This window comes from Colossoma macropomum, unplaced genomic scaffold (genome assembly GCF_904425465.1).
Source record: "Colossoma macropomum unplaced genomic scaffold, Colossoma_macropomum, whole genome shotgun sequence".
Taxonomy (NCBI): Eukaryota; Metazoa; Chordata; class Actinopteri; order Characiformes; family Serrasalmidae; genus Colossoma; species Colossoma macropomum.
Genome location: NW_023494804.1, coordinates 18,542,742 through 18,565,666, shown reverse-complemented (window position 1 = coordinate 18,565,666; position 22,925 = coordinate 18,542,742). Strand labels below are relative to the sequence as shown.

The 22,925-nt window shown below is 38.2% G+C and overlaps 2 protein-coding genes across 2 annotated transcripts in view; one reads left to right on the top strand and one right to left on the bottom strand.

Moving 5' to 3' along the window:
* Positions 1–275: 275 nt before the first annotated feature.
* stoml2 (stomatin (EPB72)-like 2) lies at positions 276–10,571 on the bottom strand. The gene is made up of 10 exons (XM_036595541.1): positions 10,405–10,571; positions 9,311–9,463; positions 7,826–7,925; positions 7,672–7,730; positions 7,490–7,591; positions 6,971–7,105; positions 5,105–5,249; positions 4,857–4,936; positions 4,620–4,748; positions 276–1,767 (listed from the first exon to the last, which is right to left on the bottom strand). Exons 1-10 carry the CDS (start codon positions 10,447–10,449, stop codon positions 1,627–1,629), a joined length of 1,089 nt encoding a protein of 362 aa, XP_036451434.1. The 5' UTR covers positions 10,450–10,571; the 3' UTR covers positions 276–1,626.
* A 1,598-nt stretch (positions 10,572–12,169) lies between these two features.
* The window catches only part of unc13bb (unc-13 homolog Bb (C. elegans)), a 150,286-nt gene continuing 139,530 nt past the window's right edge, over positions 12,170–22,925 (top strand). Inside the window, exon 1 of the mRNA XM_036594423.1 lies at positions 12,170–12,390. Within this exon, the coding sequence (XP_036450316.1) occupies positions 12,369–12,390 (22 nt within the window). The 5' untranslated portion in view covers positions 12,170–12,368. The remainder of the gene's footprint in view (positions 12,391–22,925) is intronic.

Genomic DNA, 22,925 nt, shown 5'->3' with positions numbered 1-22,925 from the left:
TGTATGTTATATTTTTAAACTTTAATAATGTTTACATAATTCATCAAACTTAATTGAAAAAATTGTTTTCAATGAAATTTTACATCTTTAATTTTATGACGCTTTCATTACATGCACCAATATTCAAAAAATAATTTATTATCAACAATAAACTCAGTAAGCAATTCTTCCACCAAGCAATGTAGTTCTTCATCAGTAGACTATGGTTACCAAGCAGCCTGATGATACAGAACAACCTGGCACATCAATACAGAATTCAACTGATACGTGCAGACAGTTGTATGTATATTGCATTTTTTTTTGTTTTTTGTTTTTTTTTTACAGCAGATCAGCCAATCAGATTTTAGGACTAGATCTGGCTTATACGCACCACTAATGTTTAGTTTACATTTTTTATTTGAGATCTTATGCAAGTAGGCAACTAAAGACGTTCATCCAAAACTAGTATATTTAAATATATTAGTTTATACTATATTTCCCCAATTACAGGTTACCTAGTGCCATTTTAACATAAAGAAAAGCTGACTAAAGGATGGTCAGCATAAGACAATATTGACAGTGTGTTATTATTTTAACATACAGTAGAAGTGTCTGCTTTTCCTTTGGAGGCCCTAAAAAAGATTAAATGTAAAGTCTCCCAACAACTAGCCAACAAGTCAAACATTACCAATGAGTGAAAGAGGGGTTTGAATATCTTTAAAATGATCACAGGTCTTTTCTGTAGGATAGTTTAAAGTTTCAGTGTATGAGGGGGGAAATCTTTTACAAACACTTCAAATGACTATACAAAAATAATAAAAATAGATTTGTTTCTGAGTGTAATTAGCCTTAAAGGATAATTCCACTTATTTTTCTAGACTTGTGTGTTATTCAGTGGTGGAGATGTAAACAAAGTAAGCGGTTTAATGTGGTTGACTGTAGAGAAACTACAGCTCTATCACCACCACGTGAACAATTCTGATGCGGTACGCTTCTCTAGAATGGAGCATTTCACACCAAACCACTCTGAACGACTCTGTTTACAGCTTAACCATGTAACAAATTTAAGAAAACTGGTGGAATTTCCCTTTAATTAAATCTGTGACACCTTTAATAGGGGCAAAAATTTTGAAAACCGATCTAATTTACTTTCCCTAATGAGTGATTTAATATCAATACCTACTGTTTTACAGTGCTGAAAAAAACAATAATAGGGTTCACACAATGCAGTCATCTGTAAATATGTATATTTTCTATCTTCTGACAGAAACATGGGTTTAAAGCAGAAGGGTAAATGCAACATACTTCAAATATCCCAAAATAAAAATGGTACAAAAAGGGAACAGCACACACCCACACACACACACACACACACACACACACACACACACAGAGAAAACAAAAACTACTCCAGTTACTGCCATCCCTAAAGCAGAAACAGCCACTGTGATCATCTTCTTCATTCACTCTCAGCCTACAACCAGTACTGTAAGGGTGAGTAGTCTCTCTCGTCCTTCTGTAGGACTCTCCGCAGGAATGGAATATCTCCTTATGGGTGTGCATGTGTCAGTCCGGTCCAGGATCAGTGACTGGATCCGAGGTTTGTATCTGGGCCTTGGCTGAAATCACTGAGTTAGACTATGTGAGCTAATGGCTGGAAGTGGACTGAGGTGCTGAGAGTTCAGGCACTGCTTTCTCCTCCAGCTCAGCTTCTGCAGGTATAGCAGCCACATTCTCCAGCGGTTTGGGATTTTGTGTCTTGGCTAAACTGCCATAAATAGCCATTGCCTGGTGAGAAAAAGAAAAAAAAAAGCATTGGATTTTATTAGAAGCACACAAATAAAAGTAAACTACTGAAGGCCTCAATCAGGGCAGTTAGTCATCAACAATGTTTACGTGGGGAATAAAAACACAAATGTGTCTATACTGCTTCAACAGTGGTCTGGTGTGGTCCTACAGTAATGTCTGGTCACTCTTTTTACATCTTGGCTCCACATTTCCAGTCACAGTTCAGTTACTGCTGGCATAAAACAAGTAGTCACGCTAGAAGCTTAAAGGGGGAGGAGAAAATCAATGCTGTATTTTTAATTTTGTGCTGTCAAAAACTTAGGGACTAAAATTTAATTAAATTAAAGTTGATTTTAAATGCAAAAAAAATCTAAACAATGTTTAACAAAACCATTTTGAAATATTGGCAATGACAATAATAATTATAATAATAATGATAAATAATGCATTAATAAGTATAACTACATGTAAGTATTGACCACTACTAAAAATGGCATACTAGCAATCCTAAATTTTATGAATGTGAAACTATATGAATATGCAAATACACCCCCCACTGCCCTGCACACCATCTCTGTTACAGATCAAACAGACTTTCTGTTCCACCTTAAATGGAGCAGTAGTTACATTCTGGCACTTCAGGCATCAGTACTGCTGGACTATTTAAGGTGGAATGGGAAATTTGTCTAGCTAGGTAACGAGACATCAGCATACTATTAGCGATTTTTTATGCTTGTTATGAAGAAAAAGATAATACGACATTAAAGACAATAATGTTATCGTAATTTAGTTATCGTAAATTGTTGAATTTACAGAGCCGTTTGGGATCCAGCCTGTGTTTGGCGTTTAAAGTGTGTAATCCACTCAAGTGACATTTTTATACTGCCGTTTTACAGTTAATCATACCGTACGTCCGTTAATTCAAGGCTGTGATATTAATGATGGAGCTGTTTAGGCTGTTGGCTATCTTTTAGCCTATTAGCTAGCTGACCAGCCTAGTTCTAGTTAAGAACATAAGTTGCCCCTCAGTTTAAACAAAAACGGATTCTTACTTTATCAGTATCCTCGGTGTTCCATACGAGCAGCATGAGAGTCAAAGATTAATCCATTAACAGCACAAGCAGCACAGCGCATTGATACAGAGTTTAGTTGTTGTGAGGCGGTCATGGGTGTGCCTATATCATATATTCTAAAACAGCTTGGAACGCAGCTTAGCAAACCAGATTTTAGGACCGGAACTATCTGTTTTCTAAACCCTCATTAAAATTTTTGGATGCTGGGTGACGCGGCGCATCCAGTGTGCGGTGGCCTTAAGCTCCTAGGTAGCACCCCACAAATCACTTTTTTTCGGATGTACTAAGAAAACCTGTGTTGTCAATGTAAAGATGTGAACTGTGCACTATGGCAACCAATTTATCACACATTCATATCAGTCTATATGAACATAATAAGCCCTCCAAGAGGAATTAACCATCCATATATCCATATATATATATATATATATATATATATATATATATATATATATATATATATATATATATATATATATATATAAAAATAACCAACCAACCAACCACAAATTTCTTGTTCAGGGGGTCTTTAAGGCCAAAATTCACTGAAGATATTTTATGCAAGCAGCCTATAGAGACCTATAAACCAAAAACTAACAGCCACTTCAAAAACATTTAAAAGCCCTGGTAAAATCTGAATAAATAAATAAATAAATAAATAGTTTGTAACCTTTGGCTCAAATAACAATTGTTCTGGCTACTATGCATGGAGATAACTTCACAACAAGTGGGGACTTTTCTTGTTTATGCCTTTACCAACAAGGCAATTGGCTCTTTTTATTCAAGGGCAGGACTTCAAGTAAGCTGAGCGTTACTAGCCATATCATTCAGATTTCAACCAGTGAACTGTCTTTCTATTATGACGTCTCTGCTTAAATCCACTTTCTAGTCCTGAATTTTATAATTATGACATTAGGAGGCCACTGGAGCTGTGTTCAGACTGCAGGCAAAATGAAGTTGACTCTCAAATCAAAATCAAATCTTTTGAGATGTCTGTCCGTACTGTTATTTGCAAGTGATCCGACTGGATTTGTGTGTTTTCAAACGTGGATGCAGGACAGACTTCAAAATCCTCTGGAAGAAGCATGAATCTTTGGTGCTCTTCTTGAATTCCGCACTTCCGTCACTCTGGATTTGACATCGTCGTTGTTTGTCGTGTTGCAAGTGATGCAAAAAAAACACTCTGAAATCCGATAAGAGCTAGAGCATCCAGACTGAGACGCATCTGTAAAAATCTGATTGTAATCATTTCATGTGTTTTTGCTGTCCAAAATATCAAATCAGATTGATTTGAATTGGAAACAATCTGGATATGCCAAAAATCAGATTCAGGCTGGCAGCCTGAACATGGCCTTAGTTATATTATCAGTTGTAACTGTAATCCAGAAAGTGGATTAAAGAAGAGGAACCAAAAGAAGGCACAAGTGTTTTATTATTCAACTAATCAAATAATAGTCAACAGATTAATAAAATCTAAAAATAATCATTAGTTATCTCTTACCAACAAGGCAACTGGTTCTTTTATTCAAGGGCAGGACTTTATGTAACACCAAGCTGGGCATTACGAGCCATAAAAAGCGGAACAGATCTGTTATCAACAGATTTATTAATCTGTTGACTATGTTGATTACTCTATGATTCATATAACGATTGTACAGGAAATTACTAAGGCAGTATCCCAATCACTCAAAGCAGAGAGAATATACTAATATTCCCTGCCTGATAAGTCTGAGGATGGTGACCAGTAGTTAAGTGTGCAGTAGAGTAAGGCAGTCTGACCTGAGTGACCATGCTGGAGATGTCTCCTGTGTTGGAGGGCAGGATGATGGTGTTTGACTCCTTGGCCAGGTTGGAGAAAGCTGAGACGTACTGCTCCGCCACACTAAGGGACGCAGCAGCATTTCCGTTCTGATGAAAACACAAACAGTACCGTCAGCATGTGCAGACCTTATTTGTGCTTTCTTTGGCAAAAAAAAGATGCAAAATAAAAAGTATTTCAAAACTCAGTTAGGATACCTGCTGTGTCAGCGCTTCAGACAGTAGTCTAATGGCCTTTGCTTTAGCTTCTGCTTTGGCAAGCACAGCATTTGCCTCACCTGGTGAAGAACAAACCGAGATTAAACCTCGAATTGAAAGTCAGTGTATATACAGTAGGTTACACACAAACATACGCTGGCAGAGAGTCTCACCTATTGTATCTAATACTAATCAAACTGCAGAGGCGTCTCCACTGCTCTCCACAGACTCTAGAGTTGTTACTCTACCTGCAGCTTTGTTGATCTGTTCCGCTTTCTGTCCCTCAGAAGCCAGAATCTGAGCCTGCTTGCGACCTTCTGCTACGTTTATAGCCGCCTCCCTTGTTCCCTCAGACTCCAGAACTGTGGCTCTTTTCCTTCGCTCTGCTTCAACCTGTACAAGAGTCATACGCCAGATTATTTATCAAACCTGTGTACAATAATTCAAAGATTTCTGTGGCACTGTACCTACTAAAATGTGCTCTAAATATATTTATCACACCGCCTGTGTAAAAATGATAGCAATATATTACAAGATTTACACAATTCCACCTATATAGCCTACAGTAGCCTCTCCCCTTCACACATAAGGAGCACTTCAGCTTTTTAATACAGGACCAATCAGACAGTCGATCCAAACCCTAATTTCAGAATCAGAATACTTTACTGATCCCAGAGGGAAATTTGCATATACATCAGTCTTAAAAGGCATAAGAGCAAAACCAGCCTGTTTGATTCTGAGGTATAAAGAGAGGTTGTGAAAAGGTCTTAGAAAAATAAATTGAGACAGTCTTTGACGCACAAAGCCATACAAACTTAATAGGTGGACTTCAGGGGGAAAAACAAAATACAAGAAAAAAGCAGGAAGGGGGGGCTATTAAAATAGAAAGAAGTAGCATCAGTGAGGAGAATACAAACAGGCTGAAATATGGTGAGCAGCATTGCTGCGGGTTCACAGCCTCTTACTAGAGCTAGCTGAAGTGGCATAATGAGCCATTCTGCAGGTCAGAGGGGAAATTCAAGACCCTGCTTCTGCTTGTTGCTCCTGTCATTAAAAAAAAAAAGCGAATGGTCATAGCCATTTAGTTCGTCATATATAGTCTTTAGTCAGCGTTTGCTTGCCATATAATTTTTTTTCCTCTGTTACAAGAGTTCTGCTGACATCCTGATGCATGTTTGTTTGGGTTGCAACCAAGACAATGGAGCTCTGATGGTCAGCCTGATTTTAACACATCCATAGAAAATAGAGCAGCTCTGATTAAAAATTCGTGCTGCATCACTGGCAATCAGTTTTAGACTCAGTGTGAAAGACATCATTAACATGTGTGTGTTCATTTTCAAAACATGACGTGTTTTTTTTTTGTCCATAAAACTCAGATTGTGTAAATAGGCCTTTAGTCCCGTAGTTAAAAGTTCAAAGACCTAACGTTTAAACAAGGAACTGCAGCGTCCTGTGATGAAGGGGCCTGACGAAGGGCAACAGCAAACCTTAAATTCGGTTCATATGTTTTACGTCACTGATCAGCTCTCAGGATTGGCAGAAGTTAGAGAAATATCACCGATCGCATATTTGGGCTAAAAATCGACCCATACCGATACACAGCCCTGATCTATCATTTCACCTAAAATAATCATTTAAAAGTCAAAAGCATCAGGGTTGGGAGTTTTTTGGACTATGTTGTATGTCTTTATGTATTAATGTCACAAGCGCAGACTAAAAAAGAAGCTCTGACTCAATGTTTAGCTCTCAAATGATCTCAATCAACATTATACTGATAAAGATTTGATGCCAATAGTAATTAATTCGCTTACATCCTCAGAAGATGCGTCCTTCACCAAGTTTTGAATGAATTCGCTTTGAATTCTCTTTCAACCGTCTCATATGCTCAAGGGTCCAAAGCACAACCCACATTACAAAATGTTTAAATCCCCAACACTAATGTAGTATAGCTTTGGGTAGCACTGAATAAGATTAAATAGACTGATTAGGCCTGATCTTAAATCAGTGCTCCTACTCTGAGATGCTTGATAAATGTGGACCAATGTTATTGTTGTTGTTGTTTTTTATCATTTATCACTCCGTGTTATCACTACCCCTGATTAAAAGGTGCTCACCTGCATCTGCATGGACTCTTTAACACGTGGGGGAACGTGAATGTCCTTAATTTCGTATCGCAGACAGCGAATTCCCCACTCATCTGACGCCTGGTTGATGGAGTGCACGATGTTGGCATTCAGGGACTCTCTCTCCTGTTAGAATGAAGCAGAACGTTTTTTTTCAACCACACAATCTAATTGATTGCAAAGTGTCCTACCTGTGCTTTTATATGTGATAACGGCACAGTTTTTTTCAACATGCTAGTATCACACAGAACAACTTACACAGTATACACCATACTAGTATTACACACACAATCATTTTGAAACATTCCCTGCACTTACAGTACCGTACACTTAAATAAAACTTCATAAAAACAACTTTAGTAAGACAATCTTTCAGTACATCACATCCAAGCCTTTCTAATTAGGCTGAAAAACGCTAGAATAGTCCTTTAATGTTCTAGTGAACACAATAAGATGTGGTGGTATGATTAAATGTATAAGAAAAAAACAAAAACAAATAAAGTGTCATACCCTAAAGACTTTGTCCAGAGTGAGTTTTCCTAATTCTGATCTCATAGTGGTCTGTGCCAGCTGGGTCACTGCATATTCTGGATCCTCCACTCCATAACTGGCCTGGGAAAAACAGAACAGAATGACATAAGACCAATGTAGAAGAAGCAGAGCTTAGAACCGCACTGCCTTCTATAACATACCTTAAAGGGGTCGAGTATCCGGAGGTATAAAACTCCATCAATCTGGAGTGTCACATTGTCTGAAAGAGGACACAGCAATTAATCCCTTACAGTGATGCTGAACCAAAATCCCCTCATTTCAGTGCAGCTAAACATTTGAAATACTTTTACTCACCAAGAGATACAGCGGATTGCTCTGGCACATCTATCACAATCTCTTTTAGGCTCTGCACATATCGGATTTTGTCCAGTATTGGTATTAGGAAGTTCAACCCCTGCAGAAATGAAATACACATGATATGTTCAAACATGTTAAAAGTATTAGTGGTTCATCTCTGTGTAATGTGTAATTAGCTCTCCACCTAGTCCCACCTAGACACCTAATACTAATACACACACACACACACGTATATTCACATAACATGGATTACAATTATATAGTATTTCACACTACTGCAATTATTTTGACAATAGAAAAAGTGAACATGTACAAGCTAGTTATAACAGCAAACATCCATCCATCCATCATCTAAACCGCTTATCCTTCTGGGTCGCGGTGGGGTGCTGGAGCCTATCCCAGCTGTCATTGGGCAGAAGGCAGGATACACCCTGGACAGGTCGCCAGTCCATCGCAGGGCAGACAGACAGACATACATATACTTTGGACTGTGGGAGGAAACCGGAGTACCCGGAGGAAACCCACACAGACACGGGGAGAACAGGCAAACTCCACACAGAAAATACCCTGGTCACCCGGCCAGGAATTGAACCCAGGCCCTTCTTGCTGTGAGGCGACAGCACTACCCACTGCGCCACCGTGCCGCCCATAACAGCAAACAATTAATTTTATTTAATAAATACATTTGTAACTATAAACATAGGTGCATTTGTGAGATCCTGCTGTTGTGTGTTTCTTCTTTTTCAGTGATGCACACAAAAGTGACATCAGCACCAACAGCTCCCCTTGTGAAGAACGTTCAGACTACTAAATATTGCTTCATGACGACCTGTGGATTCTCTGTTTAGTATTCCATTAGCAAACTAATCACTAAACAGATTAACCGGGAACATAAATTCTAACTGACTTCTTTAAAATCAAGCTTTGACTTTTAATCGAGTAATGAAGACAGTTCTAATACATATTTATTCATATAGAATGACACCTTGGGCACTAATTTCTTAAAATAATTTGTCATTTATCTGAGAATTGAGTGTGTTTCTGCTTGCAAAAACCCAATTTACACATACAAGAAGAAAAGCAAACAAATACATTACAAAGGAAAAATCTTGTATTTTTCTTTTCAGAAAAACGTAGTTGAGATGTTGAGCTGTTTAGAAGGACACAGGTTTGGTTCAGAATTTCTCCTCAAGGCTTTCAGACATTGTGCGAATTTGTTAACAGCAACAAACCTTTATTAAACCTTTATTAAAGAGTAACCAAACCAAGCATTTTTAAATATATGTACACACTGTTGTTTTTGTATACTGAACTAAAGAAGGCATTGGGGTGCAGGGAAGGGAAGTGGAATATAAATGATTACTGTCCATATCTATAGTCATATTTTGTCATTTTTGTTCACTATAAAAACAAACAAAATAAATCCTGCTGTCTACAACATTCTAAACCTCGCTGGATGATGGTAAACAAGGCTTAGCGTACCGGCTCCAGGATCCGGTGGAAGCGTCCCATCCTCTCTACCACCCACGCCTCCTGCTGTGGGACGAAGAGAACGACTGTGTTCATGGGGAGGCTGGAGGCCCAACGCTGCTGAGCCCGCGTCCCCCAGAGGACCGGGACGGTCTGTCGCGAGTGCTAAAATCATAACAACATACAAGGACACACTTTAGAGAGACAACTGGAGAACAGGACGAGCATTCAACTCCTACAAAGACTCTTTAAACAGTGTTCACTGTTTACACTGAGTTTTAAGCTTTCTTCACTGGTTTTACTTGAACAATAAATCACAACAGCGCAAAAATGTCATGCATGTCAGGACCGTGGAATGCTTTACAGAATCTGAGCTGCCAAACCCAAACAAGAGATTCAGGTAGAGCTGGAACTGAAATAAGATGATAATATAAGATGGTTCAAAGCCACAGACATTAAGATTGTTTTGGACCAGTCCGCCAAAAGCACCTTACTGTTAAGACCACCTTAAATGGTAGAGAGAGAGAGAGAGAGAGAGAGAGAGAGAGAGAGAGAGAGAGAGAGAGAGAGAGAGAGAGAGATGCTCGCTTTACCCTTTAAGAATAGTCTTGGTGCTAAGATACTTTTCGAAAACTCAGCTCAATATAAAACTGTTTTCCATTAATACTTATATATAGTATAGACAAAGTTCCACTTTAGCATTACGCTGTTACATACTGACGATATACACATGATATGTTCAGAAAAATTTAAAGTACATACTTTATCACAATGATGATATATATTGTCATATTGCCCGGCTCTAGTTTCTTCCTCATTCAACACACGGCCAAGAAGCAATAAGAGTAATGAGAGCCTAACTTGACTATCAAAGGCTCTGAATGGGTCTAGATAGACCATCATCATGTATATCAATACAATCTGTAGCAATACTGTCAGCAGAATACTCTGAGAATGCTAACCTGAAGTTGATTTCCTATTAGCCAGCTTCTCGTTCGAATTTTCCCGTTCCACCTTAAATGGTGCAGCAGTTCCATACACCATTTAAGGTGGAACGGGAAAATTCATACCAGAAGCTGGCGAATAGGAAGCGGTCTTAAACTCACCTTTACAAGGCCACTGCCAGCCCGCCAAACCACAGACCTCAGCATATTCACAGCGGATAAAACAGCTCAAAGCCCAGCTTCTCCTAAAAGCGCTCAGAAATGATGAAACTGCCCCGCAACCTTTCAACCCTTCAGCTGCAGCGTGACCCTCCTGCTGCTCTTCTTCTGCGAACCTGCTGCGAGCGGCACTAACGCGCTCAGAGCGCCCCCTACCGACGCTAAGAGCATTAAACAGCCCGGCTGGGAATCTCAAATCTGGTCTCAAAAAGCTTCATAGTGCTTTAATCAGAACCGTATTTGGGCCCCCAACCACCCCAGTAATATGATTAAAGATACTTAATCCTAATCATAAAAACTGAACACAATACAACATAATGAACTATATGTAAGGTAAACTGAATATCTTGGCTGCTAATACTAAAGTGGCAATGTAAACAAAATAAATGCACGATGAATAGGTAAAATACACTCTCTCTCTCATACACACACACACACACACACACACACACACACGCACACACACACACACACACACACACGCAAATCTGTTCGGAGAAGCGCAAGTTCACATTTCCGGTCTGGTTTCACTCAATCTCACCACTAGAGGGCGCTGTGGTGGAGTAAGTGTAAATCTTTTAGTCCGGATCTAGCAGCTACTTACTCCCTACATACTGCACTACATAGGTAATAAAAGTTTGCCTCTTACAATCTAATAGCCCATTAAATGTCCACCAGGCTGAATTCCAAACAGATCTCTAAACATTTAATGCACTGTTTAGATGCAGAAGACATTTTTCACTCCCTATTAAGGGCACCACACAGGGAGTAGGGAGCAATTTGAGATTCAGCCATAGTCTGAAAACGCGCTGCACAGTTATAACCTGACAGGCACTTTTGTCACTAAGCTTTGTCTCAAGTTTTATCCTCTCACTGTCTTCCTCGTCACCTAAATCGATGGCCAAATTAAGTGATGGAGACATATTTTGGACAAATGATAGAAAATCAGGGCAGGTTTTGCTCCTGTTACAGTTCCAGCAGGGCCAGCATGACACAAATAGGCCTACAAAGTACACAAAGGAGTTATATTTACATATATTGTTTAAAGTATGTGTTCAGTTTTAAATATATTTATATATGTTTGTGACAAATATGCAAATGTACGATTTGGACAGTACTACATAGTATAAGTTGTTTTTTTATTGAAAATGTAATATTTAATATGTGTATATGTATAAAAAAAATGTGCAGCTTTACTAAACACGATCTCTTAGGTATTAAAACATTACATTTTGTTTCTTAAAGTTAGCCTGTCTTTTGTTTATTTATGTTCCTGGTCATAATAAAAAACTATTCATCCAATCATCTCATTTAAAAGACAAAATTCATATTTTCACATCATCTTCCATCTAAATATAGTGACTTTAGTCCTCCCTTTACTCACAAAAAGATTATATTAGCAATAGCACTGGTTTAACCTTAAAAAATAAATATAAAAAAAAAATCAATAAGTATATAACGAATAAGCATAACGCTCAATGTTCGATCTACAGTTTCACGCTATTACCAACCGCACTTTCTAGGGCTCCGTGCGTCACACCTGTTCCTTCAACCTGTTTATTCAAGCACTGGCCCCGCCTCTTCACTCCTATTGGCTCTCACCTCGCGTTGCCCCTCCTTCTCGCGGAACTGTAGCGCTCGAATAGGCAGTTTTAGCGTCACTAAAACCTGCAGGCTCCGCCCCTTCTACTCAGTCAACTGATTTTTTTTCTAACCCTGAAGCGTTTTTATGATGGCGATGGGACATCCTGAGCGTCAGTAGGACACTTTAGATGAACTTAATCTAGTGAAAAACTCGAGAAAAGTCACTTTTTCACGCTTTGCAATGTACCCGGACTGCAGGCGGCTAAGCTGAATCTCAACATAAACACGAACGCGGGATTTAGCAGAGAGGAGAAAAGCCTGGCATGTCTCTGCTCTGTGTGAGAGGTAAGGCTTTTCGATATAACTGGAAGTTACTGAGCTTTTAACGTGTAAACAAGACTGTACTCACTTTGTCTGGTTGTTGTTTGTTGGAAAAGTTGCCGTCGCTAAGCGAGGATGAAGTTTATTCGCAGCTTCCCGTTCGAATTTTCCGTTCCACCTTAAATGGTGCAGCAGTTACATTCGGGCTCCACAGGCTCCCAAATAAAACTGCGGCACCATTTAAGGTGGAACGGAAAATTCGAATAGACACTTACAACTAACATTTTCACTGCTGCGTGGTACTTACTCAAGCACTTTTAAACCCTGTTTTTCACATTTCAGCTAAAAGTTTCTTCATATTAAGTAAATTTAAGGTCTAATTTCGTGCTTAAGTGTTATATAATCTGACGTGTGTGAGTCCACAACCTACAACCTGCCAGCTGTTTCTCCACTGGGACTGTGATGGAGCAGCAGTTACCTTCTAATTCATACAAAATGTACTGTTTGGCAGAGCTTTGGAGGGATATCACAACAGAAATTGAGCCAAAAGACATTTATTTTTAAAGTTTTTTTAGATTTAATTGTTTTAACCTGTAGGCCGGTGAACAAGTGCTGCTTTTAGCAGTGCTTTAAGTTTAAAATGTTCATTCAAAACAATGTTCAGAGGCATAAATGCATCAGTGTTTGTGAAAGAACTCATATTTAATTCATGACATACTGCGCTCTCCTGAATTCAGCTGGTGTTGGTGTTATCACCACTAAATTTGCTATTACAAATACTTATACCAATAATACTAACAGTAATGTATTTTTCCTTTCTTAGTCAATGGCATATAAAATTATTATGGTGTATATATTACTGTTAATCAGTTTGAAACAACAGTTAAATGACCTGAAGGGGAATTCCACCAATTTTCAAAATTAATTCATAATTCAGTAGTTGAGATTGGTTGTTTGATGTAAAATGGTTGATTGTAGAGACTCAGATTTCTTTACCGTGGTGGTGATAGGAACCAGGGGTCACCACAACATAAATATAGCTATTTTATTTACTATCCAAAAGCATCAGTGAAGCTACACGTGTCTTGTGAGTTTTATATGGAATGTTGATTTTGAAATAGTAGTAAATGTTTTTATATTTTCCTGTTCAATGTTCTACATGTACCTCTCAACACTGAATGAATTTAAAACACACATTTTAGCTAAAAGACTCGTCAAAACTATCATAAAACAATATCTCCACATATTCATATCCATTTTATGTAATAACTTTCTGTGAGGGAGCTTTTAGAGGTGGACATCTGGTTCCTATCACCACCACTGTGCACAGTTTTTCTAGAACAGAGCACACCTCTGAATGACTTCACTTACATTTCAACCATTTAATTATGCAGAGATGTAGAAAAATCAGTGGAATTCTCTTTTAATTTGCATATGTTCGTGTGTGTCTCTGCTGGTGTATGTTGTTCCCATACACACTCATAGAAATGCCCTGTTTTTTGCTCCCTGGACAGTCGTAGATCAGTATCTCTCTGTTGTCTGACCTCGTGTGAGTGTCTCCTGGCTGGTCCTACTGTGTGCTCAGTGTGGTCTCTGTTTAATGTTGATGTCGTTTTGCTGCAGGACTGAGGGAGGGTGCTGGGACAGAGGCACACAATACAGCCAGTCATTGTTATTACACAGGTCAAAGTTAACAATAGGAGGCCTGAGTGGTAGTGGTTGGACAGAGATACAGATATAATGACTTTTATTCATCAAAGTCACATGTGATCAAATCTGATCGTAAAATGGGTTAAAATTTCGGTTTTGTTATTCGTCGATTTCTTTGGTGTATCTGTGCGATCAAACTCACATCTGGTAGAAGTGTGGATTATTTGAGCGGATTATTAACTAGCCAAAACTTTTAGTGTATTATCTATAATACCAATAGTAAGAATACAAATAGAAAATAACAAAATTAATAATTTGTGCACAAAAGTGTACTTATTTTACACGCACACTCATATACAAACACTGCAGCTATTCCACGTTCTATTTAAAGACATATTTCACTGTACTTTTGTTTTATACTACCGACTCTGCCCACAAAATACACAATACAAAACACAGCTAGTGCAACGGTGCAGTAATCCAGTGTTTACGTATTTTATTTTAGAAAAGTAATCACATCATTTTACCATCTTAAAAAACTAAGACGTTTTGTTTATGTCATTAGTTCATTCTTTCCAGTGGTTGTAATTTTAACGCTATAAAGTTTGGTCAGTAGGGGGAGCAGTGGGCTCACTGCTCCACCTCAAACTCCTCCTACGAACACAGCGGTTGGTTTGTGAGACGCTGAATGCTGTCGTTTTACTGGCGAAACACCTGCGTGAATAAGGGTGTGTTTCGTGTAAATTGTATTTAAATGAGGAGCTGGTAGGCCAGCACTTGATTTCACGCACTGAAGCCAGTTCATCATGTGAACTCAAATCTCCGCTTGTTTCCACGTTGTTTCATGACTTCATGTAATTTCATGATCTCAGACACAGAGAAATTCATATGTCATCAAAGGCGGTAAAATCTACGCTCACTTTTTCCACAACTTTGTTGAATAAGGGCCACTGTATTCTTAAAGGCGAGCAATGTTGTATTCACTTTGTAGGATTTGTTTTGATGAACACTTTTCTAAGGTCCAAACAAGAGTTTGGTTTGTTGTGACATCTTTTTTATTTGGTTTCATATTGCTACAGTGCTAAAGTGCACCAAACTACACATGTTGGTGTTTGCTGATTGGTCAGAAATTAGGCTGGGATACATATCTTTCACATTAGAGCACAAAACAGAGATCTTTGAGTTTAGCTGGATCACGGTCCGTTTGTTTAGTGCACACCTGACTACAGGTGGAGTGTTCACACCTGTCAAAACGAACTGAACTAAACACAAAGTTCGATTACTGCACACCAAGCAAGGTGAGTATGGAAGCACCCTAAAGCAATACAGTCTAAACAGACCAAACACAGAATGTTTTGCTGTCTCCTTTCTTCTTCTTCTGTATGTGGAAAAGATGACGCTGTTTTGACACATGCGTGTGTTTATTCATCCTTTCAGTAGATCTGAATATGTAATCATAGAACAGCCACAGCAGAGGGTTGAGCTTTTTCATACACAGTATCATTTCATCTATCCATTCATGATGAAATGTTAACTCAATGTTATGGACACGATGTTTACAAATGGTGTGAAAACATGACGTTCTACATTTTATCTTAAAGGACTATTTTCAGCTGTTTCTTCTGTAATTGATTGGTGTCAGAGTCCAGTGGTGTAAATTACACATGTTGCCAAGATAGTATACAGTTACCAGTATCATGTAAACAAAATGAAAAAGTAACTTGGAGTGGTTTGGTGTGAAATGCTCTGTTCTTGAAACTTACAGAGTCAGAATTGTTTACAGTGGTGGTGATAGGAACCAGACGTCCACCTCTAAATTTTCTTCACAGAAGGTTATTACATAAAATGTTTATGAATACATTGCCTGATATCTGAGACACTGTTTTATCATAATTTTGATATCAGCTTTTGTTCTAAAACATATTTTTAAAAGTATATTCATGGCAGACAGGTACATGCAGGGCATTGAAGGCAAACTAGCCCCCAAAGAAAACCTATATTTTCCACTATTTTGGCAAAATCAACATTCGGTATAAAGCTTAGAAAACACGTGTAGGTTCACTGATGGTTTTGGACAGTAAATAGAATGCCTATATTTGTGTTGTAGACATGGTGACTCCTGCTTCCTATCATCGCCACTGTAAAGAAAGCACAGATGTTACATTTTTCTGTAGAAAGGAGCATTTCACAACAAACTCTGAATGACTTTGTTTTCATCTCAACCATTAAATTATGCAGTAAATTAATTCTATTCATGTAAAATCCCCCTTTAAGCTTCATAATATGGATCCATCTATAGATATGAACACCCCTCATAGTGGTGTTCTCCGAACGAGATGTTTGTGTTTTTCTGCTGCGGCTATTTTCCACAGCTTTTCTTCCTTTCTGAAAGGAAATGGAGGTTGAACCTGAGCTGTGCCCTCCTCTTCTGTTCTGCCATGCCAGAACAATGACGTGACTTAAAGTTATGCAAACGATGCATAATGAACGATCAGTGGATCTCTACAGCACAAACATACAAACTCATAAAAAGACTTTTCATCTGAGATCTAAAACTGTAAATTATTCAAAAAGACGAGATGTTATGCCATCTTCAGGTCTTCACAGATGCAGCTGACAGTGTTGTGGTTTGGAGGGAGAAGTCCCTTTTGTCCTGTTACTAAAAAGATTTACCAGAACAGTTGTCTTTTTGCTGAAAGCATGTTTATGGTGCATTCGGATGGGCCATGAAAACTCATAAATGCACGAATCAAACAAGTTTACCACATGGAAGTTGCACTCAAAAGGCTGACAAATTCATAAAAGTGGCTAACTTAAACAACCTCCTTTTACGATGGGGTGGGGAATATGACAACGTTTAATTATCATGATAAATTACATCACAATATGCTTTTCTGGGCGTATCGTGGATATCTTTAGTACTGACCAACTTCATGTCTTCTTACAAAGAGGCTTTTACTCTACACACCGCAGCGTAGAGAAACAACTGTGGTAGATTTCGCGTTTGCTAATTTAATTTCCTTAAGCAAAGAATGTGGTAATTCATAATTATTACATGTATGAGGTTTCTGCTCTGTTAATAAAAACAGAAAGTGTTCTTGATGTTTACCACATTTTGGAATAATCCGCTTCAAGAGAAGAGCAATAGCAGCTAAGAGACAGTATCGAATGTGTATTGTATCTGGCCGATATCCAGTTTATTTAATGCGGTCGTTATTGGTGCTCGTCCGGTTCAGAATATTGGATCGGTGAATCACTACATGTAAAACTGAATTATGGCTGTTTTTTTGGTACATAAAAGAGTATAAACTGTACACTTGGGCCTGAGGGAAGGAAATAAGATAGAGAAAAATACAGGATAAAAGAGAAGAATACAGGCCCTTTAAAGACAATTTATTAATGATAAGCCCTTTTCCTGCCAGACAAGGTTGAAGTTGTGTCCATTGTAAAAATAGCCCTAGTTTAGACACAGTGCAGTGTGGTTGTTGACTTACATTAGACGAGGTGTACTGCAATTGTGCTTTCCGATCAGGCATAACATTATGACCACCTCCTTGTTTCTACGCTCATTGTCCATTTTATCAGCTCCTCTTACTATATAGGTGCACTTTGTAGTTCTACAATTACAGACTGTAGTCCATCTGTTTCTCTGCATACTTCGTTAGCCCCCTTTTACCCTGTTTTGGGTGGTGGATGTACCTGGTAGAAACAAGGTGGTCATAATGTTATGCCTGATCGGTGTGTGCATATATATATATATATATATATATATATATATATATATATATATTAAAACCTACTGACGCACTATAGGGGAGAGACCTACTACAATGAGCACTGTCTCTGACTAAATTAAATGGTCCGAGTGGAGAAGGTGTGGGTGTGTTGAGGTGCAGTAATTAAAGATATAGTGCGTAGGGCTTTTAACATTACAATAGCAGTGATTAGAAAAAAATCAGTTGCAATCATGTAATGAGTCACCGTCACGCACTTGTAACTACGACGTCTACATTTGCTGTTGTTTCATTGTTGTAGCTTTTCAGAAAGGTCCCTCCTGCTGTCCCAGACAGTACACAAGAAGCGAACAGCCAGATTGTGCTTGCGATAATGCCTATATGCCATTCAGGGGGCTTTTCTGCTCTCTTCACCCTTTAAATGCTTTTGGTTTTGGTTATGTAATAATCTGTGAAGCGTGTTCAGCTCTGTGCAGGTTAAAACGCCTGGAGTTTTGAGCTCCTGAATTAATCCCAACTCCAGACAGTGGTTATCTTCACACAGATGATGTCCTTGCTTGTGTGGCCAAAGCTGAGGAGTTTAGTTCACTGGAGATGCATCATATTCCACACACTCTCCACTGTAAAAGCAATGCTTTGCTGTTTTAACTTAAAGTTGGTAACCTGATTTCCTTAAAATGAGTTTGAGTTTACTGAACTCCTTATAGTGAGTTAACAGCATGGAAATCAGCCTCTTACATCCTGTAATATCATTAAAGTTCAGTGAACTCAACATTTCATACAACCAGCTTATTTACTTTTGTAAGTTAAAAGATTATTGTTATTTAATGTTGTTATTACACAACATTATTCCTATTTCAGTAGGAACAATGATCATCTGGAAAAAAAGCGAATTAGAACTGACTCATGGGTGTGGACCTCCAGAGACAGTAACCCTCATATTCGCAGCCTCCAAATTCACTGAAACCTGTGCAGTACATTTCTACCATTAAAATGAGTAGAAATGAATGAACATGCTGTGAAAAAAGGCTTATAAAGCACTAAATCCAGAATCCAACATTGACATGTTCCTCTTACTGATCGACAGATTGGTCAAGCCTTTCAGGTTCCTCCTCGTTTTTGTTATAAAATAGCCTCGAGTCTGAAGGACCACCTGGTTCAAGCTTATTCGGTGAAAAAAGTCATTTTTACTTTTTAAGATTTTAGAGCATAATATAAAATGTTACAATTGTGTGGTACGTAATTGCGTCATGGTGCAGAACAATTACACACATCCTCAAACTAAGAAGGTTAGGATCACAGGTTCGTCGACCTTTGTGGTTATTTGTTGGTTCGTCCATGTGGTCTTGACTATGAGCACGTTTACATGAACTTAATAATCCAAAAACTGCAGAAAATCAGATTTTGTCAGAAAGCCAATCAACGTGTTTACATGCACTTGAGTAATTAGATAATGGGAAAACTCCAGGTCTACATGAGTTTTCTGTTTTGCAACCAGCCAATAAACTCACAGAAGAACAGAAGAAGACATGACGTAAACATAATGTATAACTCAAACATCATTCTGCAGCTTTTTTTTTTTTAAACATCGAGTCACTTTACCTGAAAATATGAACATGCATCATCTAGAAGGTGAAGTATATTTTAATCCTTCATTTCGTCAAGCATGGAGTTGGTTTCAGTGTCGCTCCAAAAGTGTTTTGTTGCAACGCTGCTGGCTTATTTCCGGTACCACTGTCTGTTTTTGCACATGCGCAGACTGAGAGTTTACATACACTGAGAAATCTGATTGCTGTGCTAAAATCCAACTCTCTTTATCAGATTTCTCAATCAGATTTCTAGACCCTACTCCAATCTTAGAAATCAGATTGTGCTGTTTACATGACCATTTGAATAGTCAGATAACTGCAGAAATCAGATTATCATCGGATTATTGAGGGCATGTAAATGCACTCATTGTGGGGAAACTAAACAACAGTTAAAATGAGAGTTTGTGAACATATATGTGCAATTAGAAACAGAGATGAGAGATCTCCAGTAGCTGCACATTTTAATAATGCTATGCTGCTAGTTCCTTGTTTCATGGGTTTGCAAAGGCCGTGTGCCGAAACATGTCTTTGCATCTGTGAGTCCAATAAATATTTTGCAGTTATTACATGATTGCTGTTTGGCTTTTTTCATTTGTTTACCATTAAAATGTGAGCTGCACAATGTAGACATAAAATGTGATGTTCAGTGAAGCTGTTGGATATCATGTTGATGATATAAGAAGCAGTAAATTATCATTAAAACAAGTAAATATATAAGTAATTCCTTATGTAGCTACTTAACAGTGTTACTTACTGCATCATTCATTTTTACCATACAGTCTGCACACTTTACAAACAGCACTGAGAGTACTTATAGTCATGTTTTAAGCATTTTTAGATTTTGAGCTCTGCATGTATGTGTTTTGTAATTGGCTGTTTAGCTGAATGGTTAAGTCAAGCATCTGTTAGGCCTCTAATGCTACATTCACACTAATCTAATTCTATACTTTGGCGCTGCGCTAGTGAGGTAAATTGATTGGTTCTGTCATAACAGTGTGTTTATCTCATAAACTCTTATTGCGCTCGTGATATAAATATCAATTCATCCAGTTTTTATTTTCTTTACTGTGGTGTTCCTCTAGTAATCATACTTGCAGAATCTGAGGTTATTTTACTGTGTTTGAGTAAAACTGTAAATGTATTTAACAGAACATGTCATAAGGTGATGAAAGATGACAATAATATTCACATAAAGCTGACACATCAAAGCTCTGATGCTCTTCCTGCTCACTCTACCCTACCATCCTGGATTAACTTTATACAAATGAGCTGAGTGGCAGTCAATTAAAGTAACAGATTGTGTCACTCCCACAGTCACATGCTGAGGTTCAACACTTGAATGTACACAGAGCAGGAGATAAAATATCTGAAAAAACACCTGATGTATTCAAAAAGCGGGGCACTGTTACATTTGTAAGTTTAATAAACGATATTTGGCCGCTTTTGGAGCACAGAAATAGGCTACAACTCTGCATACACTCACTCTGGACACCAGAGTGACCAAAAGTTGGCAAAGGAAGCAACTCACTGTGCTTAACAAAGCACAGCTTTACAAAATACATAAATAAAACATAAAACAAAATGCAATCAATGCTGAATTCTCACCACACCCACTTCTAGCATTTTTCTACAAAGAACAGGAACTAAACTATAATCCCTTAAACAATTATCTGATTATTACAGCACAAGACTATTTAAAATTCTGGCATGTGACATTTTGATGGCATGTTTCTCACATGAGACAATACCTATTACACAAAATAAATCAGTATACCTACACCCCCCACCCCTCCAACCCTGATCTGATGCCCTTTTAGGCCAGAACGTCTAATAAAGAATGACAAACAAACATAAGCATGACAGAATTATTGATATTTAAGAGGAATTTCATCAATTTATTAAAATTTCTGCATAATTAAATGGTTAAGACAAGTCATTCAGAGTGGTTTGGTGTAAATTGCTCTGTTCTAGAGAAATCAGACGTCCACCTCTAAAACCTCCCTCATGGAAAGTTATTACATGAAATGTATTATGAATACACTGCCTGATGTCTGAGACACTGTTTCATGATAGTTTTGAGAAGATTTTTTAAATGCATTCATCATGGAGGGGTACACAAGCCCTGGTTCCTATCACCACCACTGTAAAGAAACCTGTGTCTGTAACTGAACCATTTCACACCAAACCACTCTGAGTGACTCTGTTTACATCACAAACATAAACTGTATAGTTCTAATGTTAATAAGCCTGCAACATTGTTACCATTCATGTTTACAAAAATCGTTTGATACAGACAAAAAAAATGTTTTTACCAGAGAAGTGATCTTTAAAGAGCCCACATCATGAAAGTCTGCTTTGTTTTCACAAAGAGTTTAATGTGTTGTGTAAACATTGCGCTTCCCAGTCCATGTTGCTGTGTCTTTGTTTTATAATGTCATTAAAACCAAAGTATTTCCATAAATCTGCCTGTTCAGCCTACAGCAGTTTAGCGCCACCCATTTATGCTGAAGTTATAAAGAATGTTTTAGAATGAGGCACAATACAGGGTAGCAGGACAGAGCTCAGTTTGAAATATCAGTCTTAAAGGGCCCATTTTTTTTCGCTTTTTGGCAGTACGAGTAGTGCCTTCCGCCCAATGACAGCTGGGATAGGCTCCAGCACGCCCCCCCCCCCGCGACCCAGAAGGATAAGCGGTTTAGATGGTGTGTTTGTGTGTGTGTGTGTGTTTGATGTATAGCATTTGCTTCCCAGTCTAAACAGTCCATATGTGGAAACTGAGCTGCAAAAACGGCCTGTTTTGAGTTTACTGTTATTGTGATGTCACAAAAACCAAAACATTTACATATATCTGCCTATTTAGCCTACAGCAGTTTAGCTCCACTCTGTCACAGTGAACAAGGGGGCTTTCAGCCTGAACTGCTATTTGAATGAGCATGCATAATACAGCCAATCAGAACAGAGCTTATTTACATGTATCAGAAAGGCAGAATGACAAAACAGTATGTTTAATTCTAGGGTATAAAGAGAGTAAATGGTTATTTAAGCAATAGAACAAGAGAGGGAGTGTTATCGCAAAATAACATCACGGCTGTGATTTGGTCGCCGTAGATCATCATAGCCATGATGGTATTTGTGGCAACACACAACTTCGGGTGTTCAGTTGCTTTTATACAACAGTTAAACAAATAAAGTAAGAAATAAATTAATTGGGCCGTAAACATGTCATTTAATATGTTTTAATGTTAGTGATTCCCTCTGCCGAATTATAATTCCTTAACAAACTGCTTGTTGCTACGTCAGAGTAACGAGCTCCTCTCATTCGCTGCACAGCCTGCAGTTCGTTCTCCAGCTCCTTACACAGACCAACTGACAGTTTCGGAAATTTGGCGAAATAATAGCACGGTTAGAACGCTTCTCAACGAATCAGCTTGTGTGGCCGGAACTAAATGTAATAACGGCTTTGTGTGTGTGTGTGTGTGTGTGTGTGTTTGTGTGTGTGTGTGTGTGTGTGTGTGTGTGTGTGTTTGATACAAAAAAAAACATGCAAATGTTATAAATGTGTCTCAAGAGAAAAAAATAAATATGC

Bases quoted from the DNA above. Each gene is read 5' to 3' on its own strand.
- stoml2 (XM_036595541.1), bottom strand. From the start codon at position 10,449: ATGCTGAGGTCTGTGGTTTGGCGGGCTGGCAGTGGCCTTGTAAAG. The intron at 7,592-7,671 runs GTATGTTATAGA...TGTTTTTCCCAG, and splicing joins GGATACTCGACCCCTTTAAG to GCCAGTTATGGAGTGGAGGA. The intron at 5,250-6,970 runs GTGAGCACCTTT...ACTCTTGTACAG, and splicing joins AAGAGTCCATGCAGATGCAG to GTTGAAGCAGAGCGAAGGAA.